The sequence below is a fragment of the Colletotrichum gloeosporioides genome (assembly GCF_011800055.1).
Source record: "Colletotrichum gloeosporioides strain Lc1 chromosome Unknown consensus_14, whole genome shotgun sequence".
NCBI classification, from domain to species: Eukaryota; Fungi; Ascomycota; class Sordariomycetes; order Glomerellales; family Glomerellaceae; genus Colletotrichum; species Colletotrichum gloeosporioides.
In genome coordinates, this window is record NW_025544659.1 from 451,417 (window position 1) to 467,376 (window position 15,960).

Below are 15,960 nucleotides of genomic sequence, written 5' to 3' on the forward strand. Positions count from 1 at the left end.
GGGAGCCGGGTGGAGGGGTTGGGCCCTGCAACGATACGCGTACTTGGGGCCACAGGGCATCCCATGCGCTCGCTCCCGGACATGCAGCAAGCGTATTTTGATTCCAGCACGCTCACGGGGAGTCGGAGTCGGGGGGCTAAGGTAGAATAGTAGAATCTCCGGTCGACTACGAAGTACCGAGCCTTGAAGAATCCCGTCCTACCTTCGGTACTGACGGACAGGTTTGGAAGCAATTGCCTGTGGACGAGGGGGATGGAAGGAGCGTCCATGACGGGACAGCCACGCATCGGAGCGGACTCCACCATCATTCCGCTGAGATGGAGGACTTTCTCATCTCGACCTGCGGCGGGTTACATAATCTCCGCTCGGTATCTGTGGTGTGCCTTAGTGAACACTACGGAGCCCAGTCCCTCGTGGTGTCCAGTGTGAGGGAGGCAGGAGGCGGGTGGCTCGCCTCTCCCACGCTTGAGGGCGTCAGTCGCCAAGCCACAGACCTGACGTACGCAGTAGCTAGGTTTTCTGCGCTATCTGACTTGCAGCGTCATCATAATTGCTGCAGGCTTGCGGTGCTGCCATCCATCATGCGATACCTACCAACCTTACCTTATCTTGACCTATGTACGATATCTTGAAGCTAATTGCCAACTCACAGCGGCATCCCAAGCGAGGAAAGCGCACTTGTAATCCTTCCGTCGACCCGCTGTCAGTCCGCCCGCTCGGCGTTACGTAGAGAAAAATCCACCGAAAGAACAAATTGAGAAAAGGGAAGGGAAAAAAAAAAAAACAGGGGGAAAAAAAAAAAAAAAAGAGTGAGAACCTGGGTGTTGGCACTCACTGACTGCACCCGCTGAGCCTGGCACCACCAAAATTACCCACCTTATTTCTCCATCCCATCTCCATCTCCATGGTCCCAGCTCCCCTGCACCACCACACTGAGCTACGGATACCTACCTACCTAATACCCCTTCAACAAAACATCCACGTCGTCAAAGCCACTCCTACTCCTGCCTTACCTCATTAATCCCCCCCGACTCCTTCGCTTTCTCGGCCCGTGACGCAGAACCCGCACCCCGTCAGGTCCAGTCCCTCGTCACTTTTGAACTGGCCACATTCGCTTGTCGACTTTTTCTCCACGATACATACCTATCGCCTACCACGACCGCGACCATCACCGCGTCCGCCCCTCCCCAGTAACCCCAGCGGCCCAATTTGCGCCGACTCTCCGCTGCTGACCCTTCCCGCATCCGAACCACCCGCCTGCTTCCTGCGACGAAAACCGACGTTGCCCGTGAACACCCCTCGTCCAAAAGCAAAAGCGACCCAAAACCTCCCTCGACGCTTCCCACCACACGACCCGAGACCTTCGTTGCCGACTTGACACTTTTAGTCGACACCAGACACACAAAGACATGATGGCTCGTACAAGGAGGGGGGTCAAGTTCCCCCACAAGACCAACGGCCACGCGGACGGCCGCCGCTCCAGCTTCAGCGACGTCAGCGAAGATGGCTCCCCCTCCAAGATCAAGACCGGCGCTGCTTTGCAAAACATCTCCGAGGTACCTCCCTCCCCTCTCCGATCCTCTCCTCCGCCTCTGTCTCGTCCTCCTCAAGCGGCGCAATCCAGATCAAGTCTTCCATCGTAGCCATCTCACTGCTAACAAAATGTCCGCATCGCAGCAGCCCCAGTCTCCCGAGGACGAGAAGCGCGCCGAGTACGAAAAGAAGAAGGCAAACTTCTTGACCCGCACCTTCTGGACCCTTGTCATGTTCGTCGGCTTCTTTGCTGCCCTCGTCATGGGCCACCTCTACATCATCTGCATCATCACGGCCATCCAGATCATCTCTTTCAAGGAGGTCATCGCCATTGCCAGCGTTCCCAGCCGCGCCCGCCAGCTGCGATCCTCAAAGAGCCTCAACTGGTACTGGCTGGCCACCACCATGTACTTCCTATATGGCGAAACCGTCATCTACTACTTCAAGCACATCGTCCTGGTCGACAAGGTCCTGCTTCCCCTGGCCACCCACCACCGCTTCATCAGCTTCATCCTCTACATCTTCGGTAAGCTCTACTAGCCCCGCGCCCTACTTCTTCGACGTCTCCTAGATCCTAACTCCTTCAGGTTTCGTCTTCTTCGTCACCTCTCTTCAGGCCGGTCACTACAAATTCCAGTTCACCCAGTTTGCATGGACGCACATGGCGCTGTACCTCATCGTCGTCCAGGCTCACTTCATCATGAACAACGTCTTCGAGGGCATGATCTGGTTCTTCCTCCCAGCCGCCATGGTTATTACCAATGACATTTGGGCGTACCTGGTGGGAATCACCTTCGGCCGGACCCAGCTGATCAAGCTGTCGCCCAAGAAGACCGTGGAGGGCTTCGTTGGCGCCTGGATCATGACTATCGTCTTTGGCATGCTACTGACGAACCTCCTGATGCGCTCCTCGTTCTTCATCTGCCCGGTTACTGTGAGTATACTATCGCTGCGTCTCCGGAAGGATCTGCCACTGACCCATTTAGGATCTCGCCGCAAACATCTTCACTGGCCTCGAGTGCACCCGTAACCCTGTTTTCAACCTCAAGACCTACCGCCTGCCTCCGCTCTTCTTCCTCCCGCCCAACATGAATGAGAGCCTCTCCTTGACCATGGCCCCTGTTCAGTTCCACACCCTGGTCCTAGCAACCTTCGCCTCGCTCATCGCTCCTTTCGGCGGCTTCTTCGCGTCCGGCTTGAAGCGCACCTTCAAGATCAAGGACTTTGGCGACTCTATCCCGGGCCACGGCGGCATGACTGATCGCATGGATTGCCAGTTCATCATGGGGTTCTTCACTTACATGTACTACCACTCTTTCATCGCCATCAATAAAGCCAGTCTTGGCAGCGTCATGGAAATGGCCGTCACCGGCTTGACCGTCGACGAGCAGCTGGAGCTGGTAAGGGGGATGGGCCGCTATCTCAGCAACCAGGGTGTTTGGGGAGATGAGGTATGTCTTGAGCAATCGTTTCTTGATATCGCGCCCTTTCACTAACCTTTGAACAGATTATTCAATGCCTGGACAAAGCTCTGCAGGCCAAGCGGTGAAAGGCCCAACCTGGGGGTTTCGCACTGCTAGTAACGCCGGCGGGTTGACTGCTATTTAATGACGAACTAATGGGATTTTTGGTACATGTTCTGCCCGAGTCACGAACGCAGCGGCGATCTCGATTCTTCAGGAAAGTGACGGCGAGCGGCGTGTTGTTGGGGAATCGTGTGCTGCGCAGCAAGGGTAAACAAAAGTATTCGTATAACGACGAGGACGGTCACTGTAAAAGAGAATTCCTTGGTTTAATGACGGGTGGTGGAATTTGCATGGGCTCGCTATTGTAACATACCCTCTCGCGACATTTTTTTTTTCATCATACCACGGCTCTATTTCGTCCACTACAGTGCCGTCTGTCATGATGCGGAGAGTTTGTTGGGTGATAGTCTTGATGTTCACGCAAAGAATGAATGCTTGCGGGTGCCCGGGTTTGAAGTCTGGTCTCCGAGGCCGCTGGTGCCGCAAGCTGGCCCTTAGCCGGCCGTCCGAACATTGGACCGGGCCGGTATCCGGTATCCGGTCCTCTCTGGAGAAGAGATCCCGGTCGTACCTTATCTCGCCCCCCGCAACCCCGCTCCGACCAGACTTCCCCGTACAGAGTGGCTGTCTGACATTTACGCCTATCGCAAGTCGCGCGTTATCAATCGGCCTGTTCCCGCTCCTTCTCCGATCATAACCTTGCCTGCATTCCGGTGTGTAAACCGACATTTTGTCTCGACACCTTCTTCCAGTCCCGACGAGCCTTTACAAGCCAGGCGTCTAGCATCGTCAACCAGAGATCAAAATCTTCACGACAGAAACACACTTGGAAGGCCGCTTCTGACCCACGCACGACATCTAGTCCGGATATCGGCGTCTCTTTGGAAAACTTTCAACATGGCTCCGTCCGCCACTATCGATACCGCTCCCGCTGTCGGCGGTACAGCCGTCGTACCGAAGGAGGCGTCGCACTCCAAGCATGGCCACGAGCTTCAGAACAAGACGCCTTTGCAGGCCATGTCCCATGGCGATGTTGTCCTGGCCGGGATCCCCAAGTTCCCTGACTTCGCCTCCCAACGACAATGGCAGCTTGAACACATGGCTGCCGCGTTTCGCCACTGGTCCCGCGAGGGCTATGTTGAGGGTATGAGCGGTCACATCTCCGTGCGAGACCCCGAGATCCACGACGCCTTCTGGACCAACCCCCTCGGCAAGCACTTCGGTCTGCTCAAGGCGAGCGATATGATCCTTGTCAACCTCGACGGCGCCGTCATCGGCGGCAACCGCACGAAGCCCCCTAACACGGCCGGATTCCTGATCCATGCTGCTGTCCACAAGGCCCGTCCTGACGTTCACGCCGTGTGTCACTGCCACAGCATGTATGGCAAGGCTTGGTCCGTCTTCGGACGCCGTCTAGAGATGCTCACCCAGGATGCCTGCAAGTTCCGTGGTGATGCCCACTCTGTCTATAACAGCTATGGCGGCGTCGTTCTCGGCCCAGAGGAGGGAGAGATGATTGCGGAGGCCCTTGGCCCCAAGGGCAAGGCATGCATCCTGCGTAACCATGGACTGTTGACTGTTGGTCAAACTGTTGATGAGGCGGCGTTCCTCTACACTTCCATGGAACGCCAATGTCGGGTGCAGCTGCTCGCCGAGGCGGCTGCGGCCAATGGACTGCCTAAGGTCCTTGTGACCGACGAGGAGGCGCAGTTCAATTTCGACGTCGAGAGCGATCCTGAGATCTGCTATTGCGAATTCCAAGTTTATTACGACCTGGAAGATGAGCTTTCCGGCGGCGCTTTCAAGAATTAGACCGCCTTCAACAGCTTCACTTAGTCAATCCATCTTGGCATTCATAGATTCCCATTCAATTGATACAGCGTTATGACCTTCACGATTCTCGTTTAGCACGGCGCTTGTTCGCACAAAAGTTGGGGTGATGAGTGGCGGTGCCGGAACTTTCTCATCGAGAGCACGAGATTAATGGCACGAAGACATGAGCAGAGCCAAGCGCACAGTATACAAGATATTATTACGATTGGTGTTTTTAGAACTTAAGCTGACTTGACGAACGTACGTTGCGTAATTATTTCCCAACTTTTCTCTTCGCCATTACCGACTTGAGCGGGTTCTTTCCTTTGAACTTGAGCCAAGTCCCAACAAAGACGATGAAATAGTTAAATGCAATGAATCCGCAGAAGATACCAAAGTCTCGCCAAATGTTGCTGTAGTAGACGCTAAAGCCTGCGCCAAACTCGTCTCCAGTAGCATACTGACAAAACTCGCAGATGCCCCCTTCTCCAGTCTGAACATATCCACCAGCTTGCGCAATGTAGGATTGCGCGTAATCTTGGCAGGACTGATTTGGAGGTGGCTGGAATCTTGCAAATTCGCCAGGCTGGCACTGAACGGGTTGGTCATGAATGGCGGCGCCAAGGAACGCTTCGAGGAGGTAATGGAATGGAGAAAGCCAGTACCTAGAGAATAGTGAGCATGATTCTAGCGACCTTTGCACCGGCGGTATAACTCACATCCAACTGCGCCAAAAGGTAGGGAGCTGCATCGGTGGCACAACGACACCGCAGAAGCTGACGACGAACAGGAAGAAGATGGGCACCAGGAGAGATGCGAGCAGCTCATTGGGTGCGAATGCGGCGATTCCCTGACCGAAGCTGACATAGTAAAGTTCAAATAAAATGACAAGGAGGAAGGCAAAGCCGGAAGTGAAGCCGGAAGTGCGCCAGCCGAACACCCCCCACCACCAGCAATTGAAGTAGACGCCTCCGGCAACGATGGCGTAAGGAATTTCGGCGAGGACGGCAGCAGTTGTCCAGGCAAACCAGCTGTATATCTTGGCGTTGTTCTCGCGCCACTGAAAGATTTGACGGGAATGTAAGAAGACTGGCTGAAGTTGCTGAATGAGGGGAGGACTGATGGTGAGCGTCATGAAGATTGAAAACAGTCGATTCTGGTAGTCGATAGATGCGTAGCCGATCTTGTAGAATGTGAAGCAGTTGAACAGACCGGTGAGAATGTGTAGCATGAACTTGCCGACGATGTAGTTGGGGGTGCGCCAGTACGCAACAAACGACCGCTTCACCACCGCCATGGTCTGTGTCGATAACGGCATGGCATACTCGCGGTCGTCCTTGAGATTCTTGGAAGGCTCAACGTCTCTTCTTTTGGCTAGTATCTCATCAATCTCCCGAGACCGCGCCTCTCTGTTCTTTGATTGAGCCCAGACATCGCCCCAATCCTTGCCTTGATAGTTGGGATCTCCAGCACCAATAGCCTCGAGCATGTACTCCGCAGGGTTGCTTTTGGGGGGACACTCGTGAGCACCATTGGACACAAAATAATTGATGAGCTCCTGACTGTCGTTACCAAGTGGGCCATGGTAGGCAACTCGACCGCCGGCTTTAAGCAAGAGAAGCTCATCGAAGTGTTCAAATAAAACAGCAGACGGTTGATGGATAGTACAAAGGACGGCCTGCCCAGCATCAGCTAATTTGCGTAAAAACCGGACGATGTTGAAAGCGGCGCCTGAATCGAGACCGGAAGTAGGCTCGTCCAAAAACATGAGCAGCTCGGGTTTGGATGCCAGCTCAACTCCGATCGTAAGTCTCTTTCGCTGTTCGGCGTTGAGACCCTCTCCCACTTTCCCGATAGTTGCGCCAGCAATATCACGCATCTCAAGAAGGTCAATGATAGTCTCGCAATAGTCGTACTTCTCTTTCTTGGAGATTTCTCGCGGCTGGCGAAGAAGGGCTGAAAACTGAAGAGCTTCTCTGACGGTCGCGGTTGGCTCATGGATGTCCATCTGCTCCGCGAAACCAGTGGCCCTCTGGAACGACTTGGGTAGAGGACGGCCATCAACGAGAAACTCGCCAGTCACGGTGCCAAATTTGAGGCGTTGAGCTAGTGCATTCAACAATGTTGTCTTGCCAGCACCTAGACGTTGTCAGTTGAGCTATCTAGAGCACCCGAGACCCACTAACCTGACGCGCCCATGAGGGCGGTTAATTTTCCAGGACGGACATAACCCTGGACATCGGAAAGCAAGTTGCGACTACCCTTCTCCCACGGAATCGTGTAGTTGACATCGCGGAAAGTGAAGACTGTCTCGTTTCTTGCGACCTGGTCCAAAGTGTCTTCCTCAGTCTTCTCCTTGGTGACGGTGTTGTCCGCGATAATTTCCGAGTTGCTTGTCGGCCCAGATTCTACGTCTCTCTTTTTGTCCCGACCCCCTGTGGCAATGCTGTTTTCGATCTTCTTAGGGACCTGCCCTCTTTTGAAAACGGTGATGGCGCCTCCACCAGTGTTTGGCTTCATATGTTCCATGCCCAGGGCGGTAAGAACGACAAAAGTGAAGAAGAAAGCCCAGAGAAAGCCGAAATTACGCCAAAGATGGGCGCGAGTATACGTGAAGGAGGCTTCGATGTAGCTGGACCCCGGAACAATTGTCTGACCGGGAGGGCTTCCAGCGAGCGCACATCCTTGATACTGAGGCGTTGCATTGGGACCCTGGGGAACCAAGTAAGGTGGACTGCACTCAAGCTCGAGATTGTAGAATTCATTTGACATCAGACACTCGAAGCCGTATTGAATCCAGTTAATCCATCGCAGCCATCCGAACCAGGGACGCATGGAGTCAGGAGGGATCAAATACCCCGTGTAAACCACGAGGATCTGAACAGCCACACCTGTAAACCGGGTGGCATCATCCAGGGTCTTGCACCAAGCTGAGATAGCCCGGAAGAAGGCGTACGTCACCATGGTGACCAGCCAGAGAATGAGTGTGGCGATGAAGAACTGAGAGGCTGTTCTCGCCAGGTTTGCCATCCAGTAGATAATGACATTAAACAGGACAACTTGGATAAAGACCAGAGGAATATCGACGACGGTCTGAGCGATGGCGAAGGCTCCAGGGCGGTAGAATGAAAATGACTTATGCTTGAGAAGAATGGGTTTCGACTCAAACGCGGCTGTTTGCTCGGCGAGCGCAAGCAAAGCATTGAAGAGCAAGAGAAAGAACAGGGTGCCTCCACGAGGAAAAGCTCCGGCGGCTGTGTTTGGGAGGTTGTAAAACAGGCTGCCAACGATGAGGCCCTGGAACACCAGACCGCCCCATTTGCCGAAAAGTGATGCTCGATCGCCGGCCATAACCATGAATTGGCGTTTTGTGCAGGCGACGACCTGCTTATGAAATGGGATTTCGTAGTTTTTGGTCTTTGTCTTCTCGGACTCATACCGACGGCGCTGCTCGATTTGTTGTTCAAGTTGACCCTCAAAATCCTCAACGTCTTGGACGTTCCTGCGGTAAGCCTCGCTATTTCTGTACGCAGAGTCGAATGCCTCAGGGGTCCGAGGAATGCGGTTTTCCCAACCCTCGCGAATATGACGCTCATGTTCATCGGTGACAGATGTAAGGAAATCTGCGGTGGTCCAGCGGTCAGGACATTCAAAGCCAAGATCGATGAAGTATTTCTTCGCAGCCTCAGCTGGTCCATAGTATAGGCATTTGCCAGAGTCGATAAGTAAAACCTTGTCAACGAGGTCGTAGAGAGACTCGCCAGCCTGGTAAAGCGAAACAGCAGTCGATGTCTCGGCCATATTGGTCATGGCTCGTATGGAGCGAACATATTCGACCGCGGTGCTGGCATCAAGGCCCTTGCTCGAATTGTCCCATCCCTGAACGGAAGCTCTTGTAACCATAGCCTCTGCGATGCTCACGCGCTTTCTTTCGCCACCCGAGACGCCGCGAACAAACTCATTGCCAACTTTGGTGCCGAGAGTGTGTTCTATCCAGAAAAGCTTCGTGGCAACTCGCATAAACTCGCGAATGTAGTCTTGACGAGTTTCGCCTTCAAGCCTCGATTCCTTGCCCGGAGTGCGTGTCTGAAGGGCAAACTTCAAAGTCCTCTTGACGGTCAGAGTTGGGTAATGCAGGTCGTCCTCCGGGTTGTAAATGACTTCTCCCCTGAATCTCTTCGCCATCTCACTAGCATCGGTCCCGCCGTACGTAACGTGGCCCTCGACAGATTCAAACCCAGCTCGTTGATTGCAGAAAGCCTTCAGAAAAGTGCTGCATCCTGACCCCGGCCGCCCAAGAACAAGCAAGAGTTCGCCAGGCCGGACGCAGCCATCGAAGCGGCTAATGAGCTCGCGGACAGGAGGCTTAGCAAATGCAGCCTTGGGGCCACGAGTGAGGAGCAACTTGAACTTTCTGGGAAGGCCAAGGAAGATGTCTCCAACAGTCGGTTGGAGGCTTGCGCCCAGCCCGACACCCTTCACAGTGAGGTTTCGAAACACGACGCCACTATGCCTCGTCTTCTCCTCCTCACTCTGCTCTTGACGTGCACGACCAAAGATTCTAGACATGAGACGTTCGACCTCTTGTTGCTCCTCCTCTTGACCTGCTTCGGACTGGTTGGTCGCATTTGTACGACGTCGAGAGAGGGCTCGGAAGAGGTCTTCTTCTGTCATCGTCGTACCTTGTCGTTTTGCCTGGGGCCTCTGCCTCTCGGTGGTGCTCGTGTTGGTCTTAAGAGGCGCAAATTGGGTGCTTTCGACCTCGAGTTCGTTTGAGTAATTGGAAGAAGCGCCCGATTTGTCAACTTCTTGTTGCCCCCGGGAGGCGTCTGCCATGGCTGCAGACATCTCATTTCGGTCGCTTGCAGCAGCAGAGTTGCCATTGTGATCGTGGTTGTTGCTGTCGTTGTAGTTGCTATGGCCCGCGATGACGGTAGTGGACGAAGAGTTGCGGTGCGCTGTTGACGAAGTCGTGCCAATGTTAAAGTACGATGTGGAGCTTTGTCGCGTCGACTGAGGACCTGGCTGGCGGACGTCGGAAGACATGCGCCTACCCACTGCTGATGCTGTGCATTTGGCGCAACCATGGGCTTGGGAAGGTTCAACATGAAATTCTTCTCCCTCTTGGCTAGAAGGCCCTGTCGGAGAGCAGGCAGCACAACTACTCGCCAATGCAACACTAGGCGTCTCAGGGAAACCCCCAGGGATGTCACTGTCTCGCGGTGTGGGTTTCTCCTCCATGACGGCGGTCGACGATGGCTTCACAAGACTTCTAGATTGTTGGAGAATGTTACCGTGGCAGTAAAATTGGTCGCGTCGGAACAGGTTCGATGATCTTCAGTAAACATTAGCACGGGAGACGGGGTGCATGAATAAAGGGCGCGGTTATGGAATAGTCATATTTGTTTCCCTGTGAACCACATGCCAGACTACGAGGTTCTAGAGCTTCTGGGCCATCGTCGACGCGAACAACACGTCGAAGGTGCAAGAAGTGCAATCGGTTTTTGCATCGGGTCGGCCGAATAAAATCTATGACGACGTACAGCCTGCAACTAGTGGATTGGTCGGTCGCGTCAGTTCCGCGTTAGTTCTCCAGAGATGGTGCCTGGTGGACCTGTGGAATTTTTAATCAATGAGCCTCATCTGGGTAAAAGCAATGTGATGCTTTCGTCATAGACACAGCATCCGCGAATTTGGTGCTGACGGTCCACGCGCCGATCGACACGCATCGGCGATCGATTAGCCCCGGCCGCGGCCGCCGAATCCCTGACTCCCACACAGAAAATGGACATCGCCGGACATTTTCAACGTCCGAAGTGTGCGAACGGCTGTGCGGCTGTAGGAAGCCCGAGTTGTCTTACTTCCATGGATGACTTTCTGTGAGATCATTGAGACATCGTCATCTTGGCATTTCGCTGGCGTGGCGCTCGGTCCAATTCGGGCCCCTACGACGAGCCGGCCAGGGAGGTGTGGGCTGCCGACGCCAGTCATGGACCTTCCCCAAACAGCTAGTGACTTTGTCATTAGGTGTGGCTGAATTACGTGGGTCAAGGTCGCATTTATCTAGATAATCGGACAAAAGAAAGACGTGCTTCTAATTTTTCTGACCAAGATTCAGAGTCATGAATGGGTAGTTCAACTATCATCAATAATCGCAGATAAGCGCAGTTTGACAGCTTGAAATCGGTTAGAATGAGTACAAAAAGCACCGTCAACTTCTATGACGATTCAGCAGGCATGCACAACATGGTCATGTTCAAGAGACCGAAGATATCATCTGGGAATATCAGGAAGAATTCCCACCACGTTTCTAGAAATGAACTTGTGGTGCTGGCGCAATGGCCTTACACGATGTTTGTTGTGCCTTGTTTTGCGGCGTTGCCACCCAAGTTCGCTCATATTTCAGCCAATCGCGACGCATTTTACGGCCTGGAAAGCTACGAGACAGCGGCATAAAGGCGGCCTGGTTGCCTTCAATCCAGACTCTGGGCTTTAATCCTGTTGCAACATGGGTATCTTTTCAGTAAGAGATTCGATGATGACGTACAATCCGTCCCGGGTCAGATAGTTTAGAGCATGTATCACGGGTTCTGGGTGAGCGTGGGACTTTCCCTACGCTGAAATTTCAGAGGTCTCAATCCAAATCCTGCAGGAGTCGATTTCGACAATTACAGAGATGGGGTAGTGAGCGGAAAGATAGAAAGTCCAGCCTGGTGCTAATATGCCATTGGATAGAACATAATCAGAGAGCAGGAACTAAACGTTTGTATAGGACCGTTTTCTCTTGGTTCATTATTTGTGCTTCGGTAAACTTATATGATTTAAGACTATTCCCAGAAGTATTTCCATTCTTAAATAATAGAGTCAGAGCACGGATAATCTACAACAGCAAAGGCTTAACATTATACCTTGATATATAGCAGTAAACTATGATGAAGTCTATTAAATATAACAAACGTGAATCAATAAAGCGGTTCGTAAAGCAATATGGCTACTTTGAAGAGAGAGTCTGAGTTCTACAAATGACCTATAACAAGTTATTGAGCATCGTTCATTGGACTTTTTACAACCCTTCAGGTGGAAAGCGCGACCTGCTGCAGGTCCCCCACCTGGCAGGACGCTTTCTGGGAACAAGTACTGAATCACTATGCAGAAGACTTGACGAGGCCGGCTGCGACCTGAGAAACCTCCATGATCAATCCTACACCTATGGTCTTAATGTAATCATATATAGTGTCCCAGAAAGTTACGATGGCATTCACAATCAGCTACGCCTATAAACACCTTGGCGAATAGCAGATCTATTTAACCAATTGATGATAGGTATGCAGATATAACCAGAGTAAACCAGATGTTACGTATTTCTTTCCTAGTTCTAATCATTGCGTCGATTAAATACGTCAAGTTTTGCATCGCTCATGCTGCTGTGGAATAATCAATCGAACACGACCCCCAAAATATCGTGAATGCCGGCGGCAATAAAGTTTGGGGGCGATAGCAGTGTTCATTTCGAGGTATCCACCACCGACCTTCCTAATTCGACCAAACATGCGAGGATGTACCAAGCATCATTGATTGTCCCCGTCTTTGGAAGAATACGAGGTTGTCGTATGAGATCTTCAATTGGTGGGCTTTTAGAAATGACTCGATGCCGTGGTCTTCCTCGTCTCACAGGCTTAATCAAGCTTTCAAGCCTCAGCGATGTAGATTGCCGGGCGATCGGAAATCTACAACACCTACCCGATACTACCTAGGTTAGTGGCTACCCTGATATTGAAACACAAAAGGACCTCGAGATAATCTGAGCAAATTGCAGATTCATATCGCCATCCTTATCGTGAATCACGCCTTGGACTCGGCCGACACCTCATTGCCGAGAGCTCTCAACTGATTACACGAGAGAACGTTTGACAGGCAGGTCCTACTTATCATAGCCTTCGCTCTGCATCGTATTTCCTCTTTTCTTGCGTACTTCGTCTTTCGTCTTTCATGTTGCTACCACCACACTCTCTTACTTGTTTTCATTATGAAGTTCGCACTGCAGGCTTTGGCTATTGCCGCCGCCCTGGCTACGCCAGGACTGGCGGTTTTGAAGCCCGGATCAGCTACGAAGATCACACCTCCTCCGAGCCATGGCTTCATCATTGAGTTGGAGCCAACCGCTGCCTCTATCAATGGTCGAGCTGCCGATGGCATTGAAGTTGATGCTCATTCTGCGTTCCATCGCCGAGCTGAAGACGTGCTGGACTATTCGGTCCGACATGAATTCAAAAACCCGGAATATTTCTATGGACTCTCGATCAACGCCAAAAACGATACGGATATCACCACTCTTTTGGCTTTGCCGCAAGTCAAACAGGTCTGGCCCAACCGATACTATGAACGCCCCGCCCCTGTGATTCACGGAAGAAGCCCCAAAGCTCCCAATGAATACGTTCCGGTCGGAGTTCAACCTATTCATTTGCGAGACGTTGCGCAAGTTGCAACAGTGAACGGGACCAGCGATGTTCTCTCTAGCCTGAAGATGACAGGTGCCGATCAAGTTCACGGCCTAGGAGTTACCGGCAAAGGCGTCAAGATTGGAGTCTTGGATACTGGAGTTGATTATCGTCATCCAGCTCTCGGAGGCGGCTTTGGAGCTGGCTTCAAGGTTTCAGGAGGCTACGATCTGGTCGGGGATGATTTTGTGGGATACAACGATCCGGTGCCCGATGATGATCCGTTGACAACTTGTCTTGATGGAGGTCATGGAACTCATGTTGCTGGTAAGCTCAAATCTCTTCAAAACACCGGACTTGGTGTCTAATACTGCACAGGAATCATCGCTGCTAGGGATCCTGACGGAGTTGGCTTTGGAATTGTCGGAGTCGCTCCTGACGCATCGTTGTATGCTTACCGAGTCTTGGGCTGCACCGGAGGCACGACCGATGACATCCTGATGCAAGGATTCGAAAAGGCAGCAAGCGATGGTGTCGATCTCATCAGCATGTCTATTGGAGAGACCGCTGTCTGGGAGACTGGGTCACCTTACGTTCCTCTTCTTGCAAAGATTCAAGCTCAAGGTATCGGCATGACCGTGGCTGCTGGCAACGAGGGAGATCAGGGTATCTATCTATCTTCTGCTCCCGCCCAGGACGCCAGCGTTATCTCGGTCGGCTCTGTCAGCGACGTGGTCTTCACGACGATGTACAACGCTGTTGGCTCAGATGACTCAACGATCGAGTACGCTCGAGTGGTTCCTATCAATGCGTCCGCTCGTTACAATGTTTTCTACGCCGACGACGATCAACAGAACTGTGTGGACCAGGCATGGACTGACGCGATCACTGCATTTCCAGAGAAGGACAAAGTCATCGTACTGATTAGCTCAGGCAGCAGCTGTACTCTCGACCTTGACGTGCGCACCAATTCTTCCGGCTTCAAAAATGTCTGGGAGTGGTTGCCTGACACCAGCGACGTTGAAATCGACTCTCCGGGGGCTAACGGGGACGTGGACATTGTGAGAATCAAGAAGTCTGAGTCAGACAAGATCCTGGCAGGTATTGCAGAACAAGGAAGAAACTACACTTTGACTTTCAAAGACCAGAGCGTTCATCAAATCCCGCAACCAACCGGAAACACGACTTCATGGTTTTCAACTTTTGGTCCCACTATGGAGATGTCATTGAAACCACAGGTTTCGGCACCGGGGGGCACCATTCTCAGCACCTGGGTCACTTCCAACGGTTGGGGCTATGCGATCATCTCTGGGACTTCTATGGCCACCCCTCAGTATGTTACTCTTCATCATGGTCTGGATATATGCTAACTGTTTCTCAGTCTTGCTGGATGCTACGCTCTTCTGAAGCAGAAGTTCCCTAGTCTCTCTCCGAAAGAGATTGCGAGACGCCTGCAATCATCCGCAACTCCTCTGAACCAGTACGAAGGGGGCGGAATCTTGACAACGGCGGCCCAACAAGGATCGGGTCTGGTCAATATTTTGAAAGCAGTCTCAACCGAGACAGTGTTTTCGACCACGGAGTTCAACCTTGGAGATACTGCCAAACCCGCCAAGCAGAACTTCACGATTGAGAATCAGTCTGCCCAGGCCAAGACGTACTCGATTGGCCATAAGGGTGCCGCCGAAGTTGATGCACTCCCCAAGGCCAAGACTCTTGACGTCAACGATATGTTCTACTGGTCTCTCAACTTCGACTCGATCTATGCCAACGTTTCCTTCAGCGAGAAATCTTTGACAATTCCATCTGGCGGCAAAGCTACGGTCGAGTTTGAAATTCAGCCTCCTGAAATTGACCCTAGCCTGCTGCCTGTGTACAGCGGCTTCATCACAATCACTGATGATGACGAAGAGTTCGTCCTTCCTTATCTCGGTATCCCGTATGCCCGAAACACTCAGCCGAATATCTACACGGGCGATGTCCCGAACCTATCGCCAGAGCTGCAGCCCCCAGCGGGAATCCCTACACTTCCCTTTATCAGTGCAGGGGATACTGGCGTTCGTAACAACGACAGGATGGTCTTCAACTTTCCGGCCAAGGACGTCCCAGAAAACGAGACACGTCCGGCTGACAACAACCCTATCATTACTCTCTTCATCGACCAGCCCTCCGCATACGTTCGATTGGATGCTGTTCCTGTTGATCTTGCTTCGAATCCCGCCTACAACTTCACACCTTCATCTCTTGGTTACATTCCCAGAGGACCCTCGAACTCGACTTCCTTCACTAACACCACCACCCTGCAACCGCCTTTGGATCTCAACTCGCTCGACAACTTCGCTGGGGTCAAGAGCTACGGCCTGATTGGCTCTATGTATGGCGGTGACAAGCCTAAGTATACTACGTCAATCCTGTTCCGTGGCTACAGCGTTTACGGTACCGAATGGACTTGGGCCGAGGTCGAGTTGGCTAATGGGACCTTATACCAACTCCCTAATGCAGACTATCGTGTTCTTGTTCGAGCATTGAGATGGGGTGGAGATATCACCGACTCGAGCGATTATGACAGCTGGCTCAGCCCGGTCGTCAGGGTTAACATTACAGACCCTGGGTATCCCAACCCATGGAACTCAGTCTGAGGTGTCCACTCC

General features: G+C 52.4%; 3 protein-coding genes across 3 annotated transcripts; 2 read left to right on the plus strand and 1 right to left on the minus strand.

Moving 5' to 3' along the window:
- Window positions 1-1,412: 1,412 nt before the first annotated feature.
- On the plus strand, window positions 1,413-4,871 carry GCG54_00014180 (putative phosphatidate cytidylyltransferase; the record flags this gene model as incomplete). Its single annotated transcript, XM_045414021.1, has 6 exons — window positions 1,413-1,556; window positions 1,681-2,059; window positions 2,121-2,467; window positions 2,520-2,984; window positions 3,041-3,078; window positions 3,812-4,871. The coding sequence occupies 6 exons, from the start codon at window positions 1,413-1,415 to the stop codon at window positions 4,869-4,871; spliced, it is 2,433 nt and encodes an 810-aa protein (XP_045269125.1).
- A 235-nt stretch (window positions 4,872-5,106) lies between these two features.
- On the minus strand, window positions 5,107-10,112 carry GCG54_00014181 (Brefeldin A resistance protein; the record flags this gene model as incomplete). Its single annotated transcript, XM_045414022.1, has 5 exons — window positions 5,107-5,118; window positions 5,176-5,536; window positions 5,591-7,010; window positions 7,058-9,928; window positions 10,037-10,112. 5 exons carry the CDS (start codon window positions 10,110-10,112, stop codon window positions 5,107-5,109), a joined length of 4,740 nt encoding a protein of 1,579 aa, XP_045269126.1.
- A 2,785-nt stretch (window positions 10,113-12,897) lies between these two features.
- On the plus strand, window positions 12,898-15,948 carry GCG54_00014182 (Minor extracellular protease vpr; the record flags this gene model as incomplete). Its single annotated transcript, XM_045414023.1, has 3 exons — window positions 12,898-13,636; window positions 13,688-14,642; window positions 14,691-15,948. The coding sequence occupies 3 exons, from the start codon at window positions 12,898-12,900 to the stop codon at window positions 15,946-15,948; spliced, it is 2,952 nt and encodes a 983-aa protein (XP_045269127.1).
- Between the last annotated feature and the right edge of the window lie 12 nt (window positions 15,949-15,960).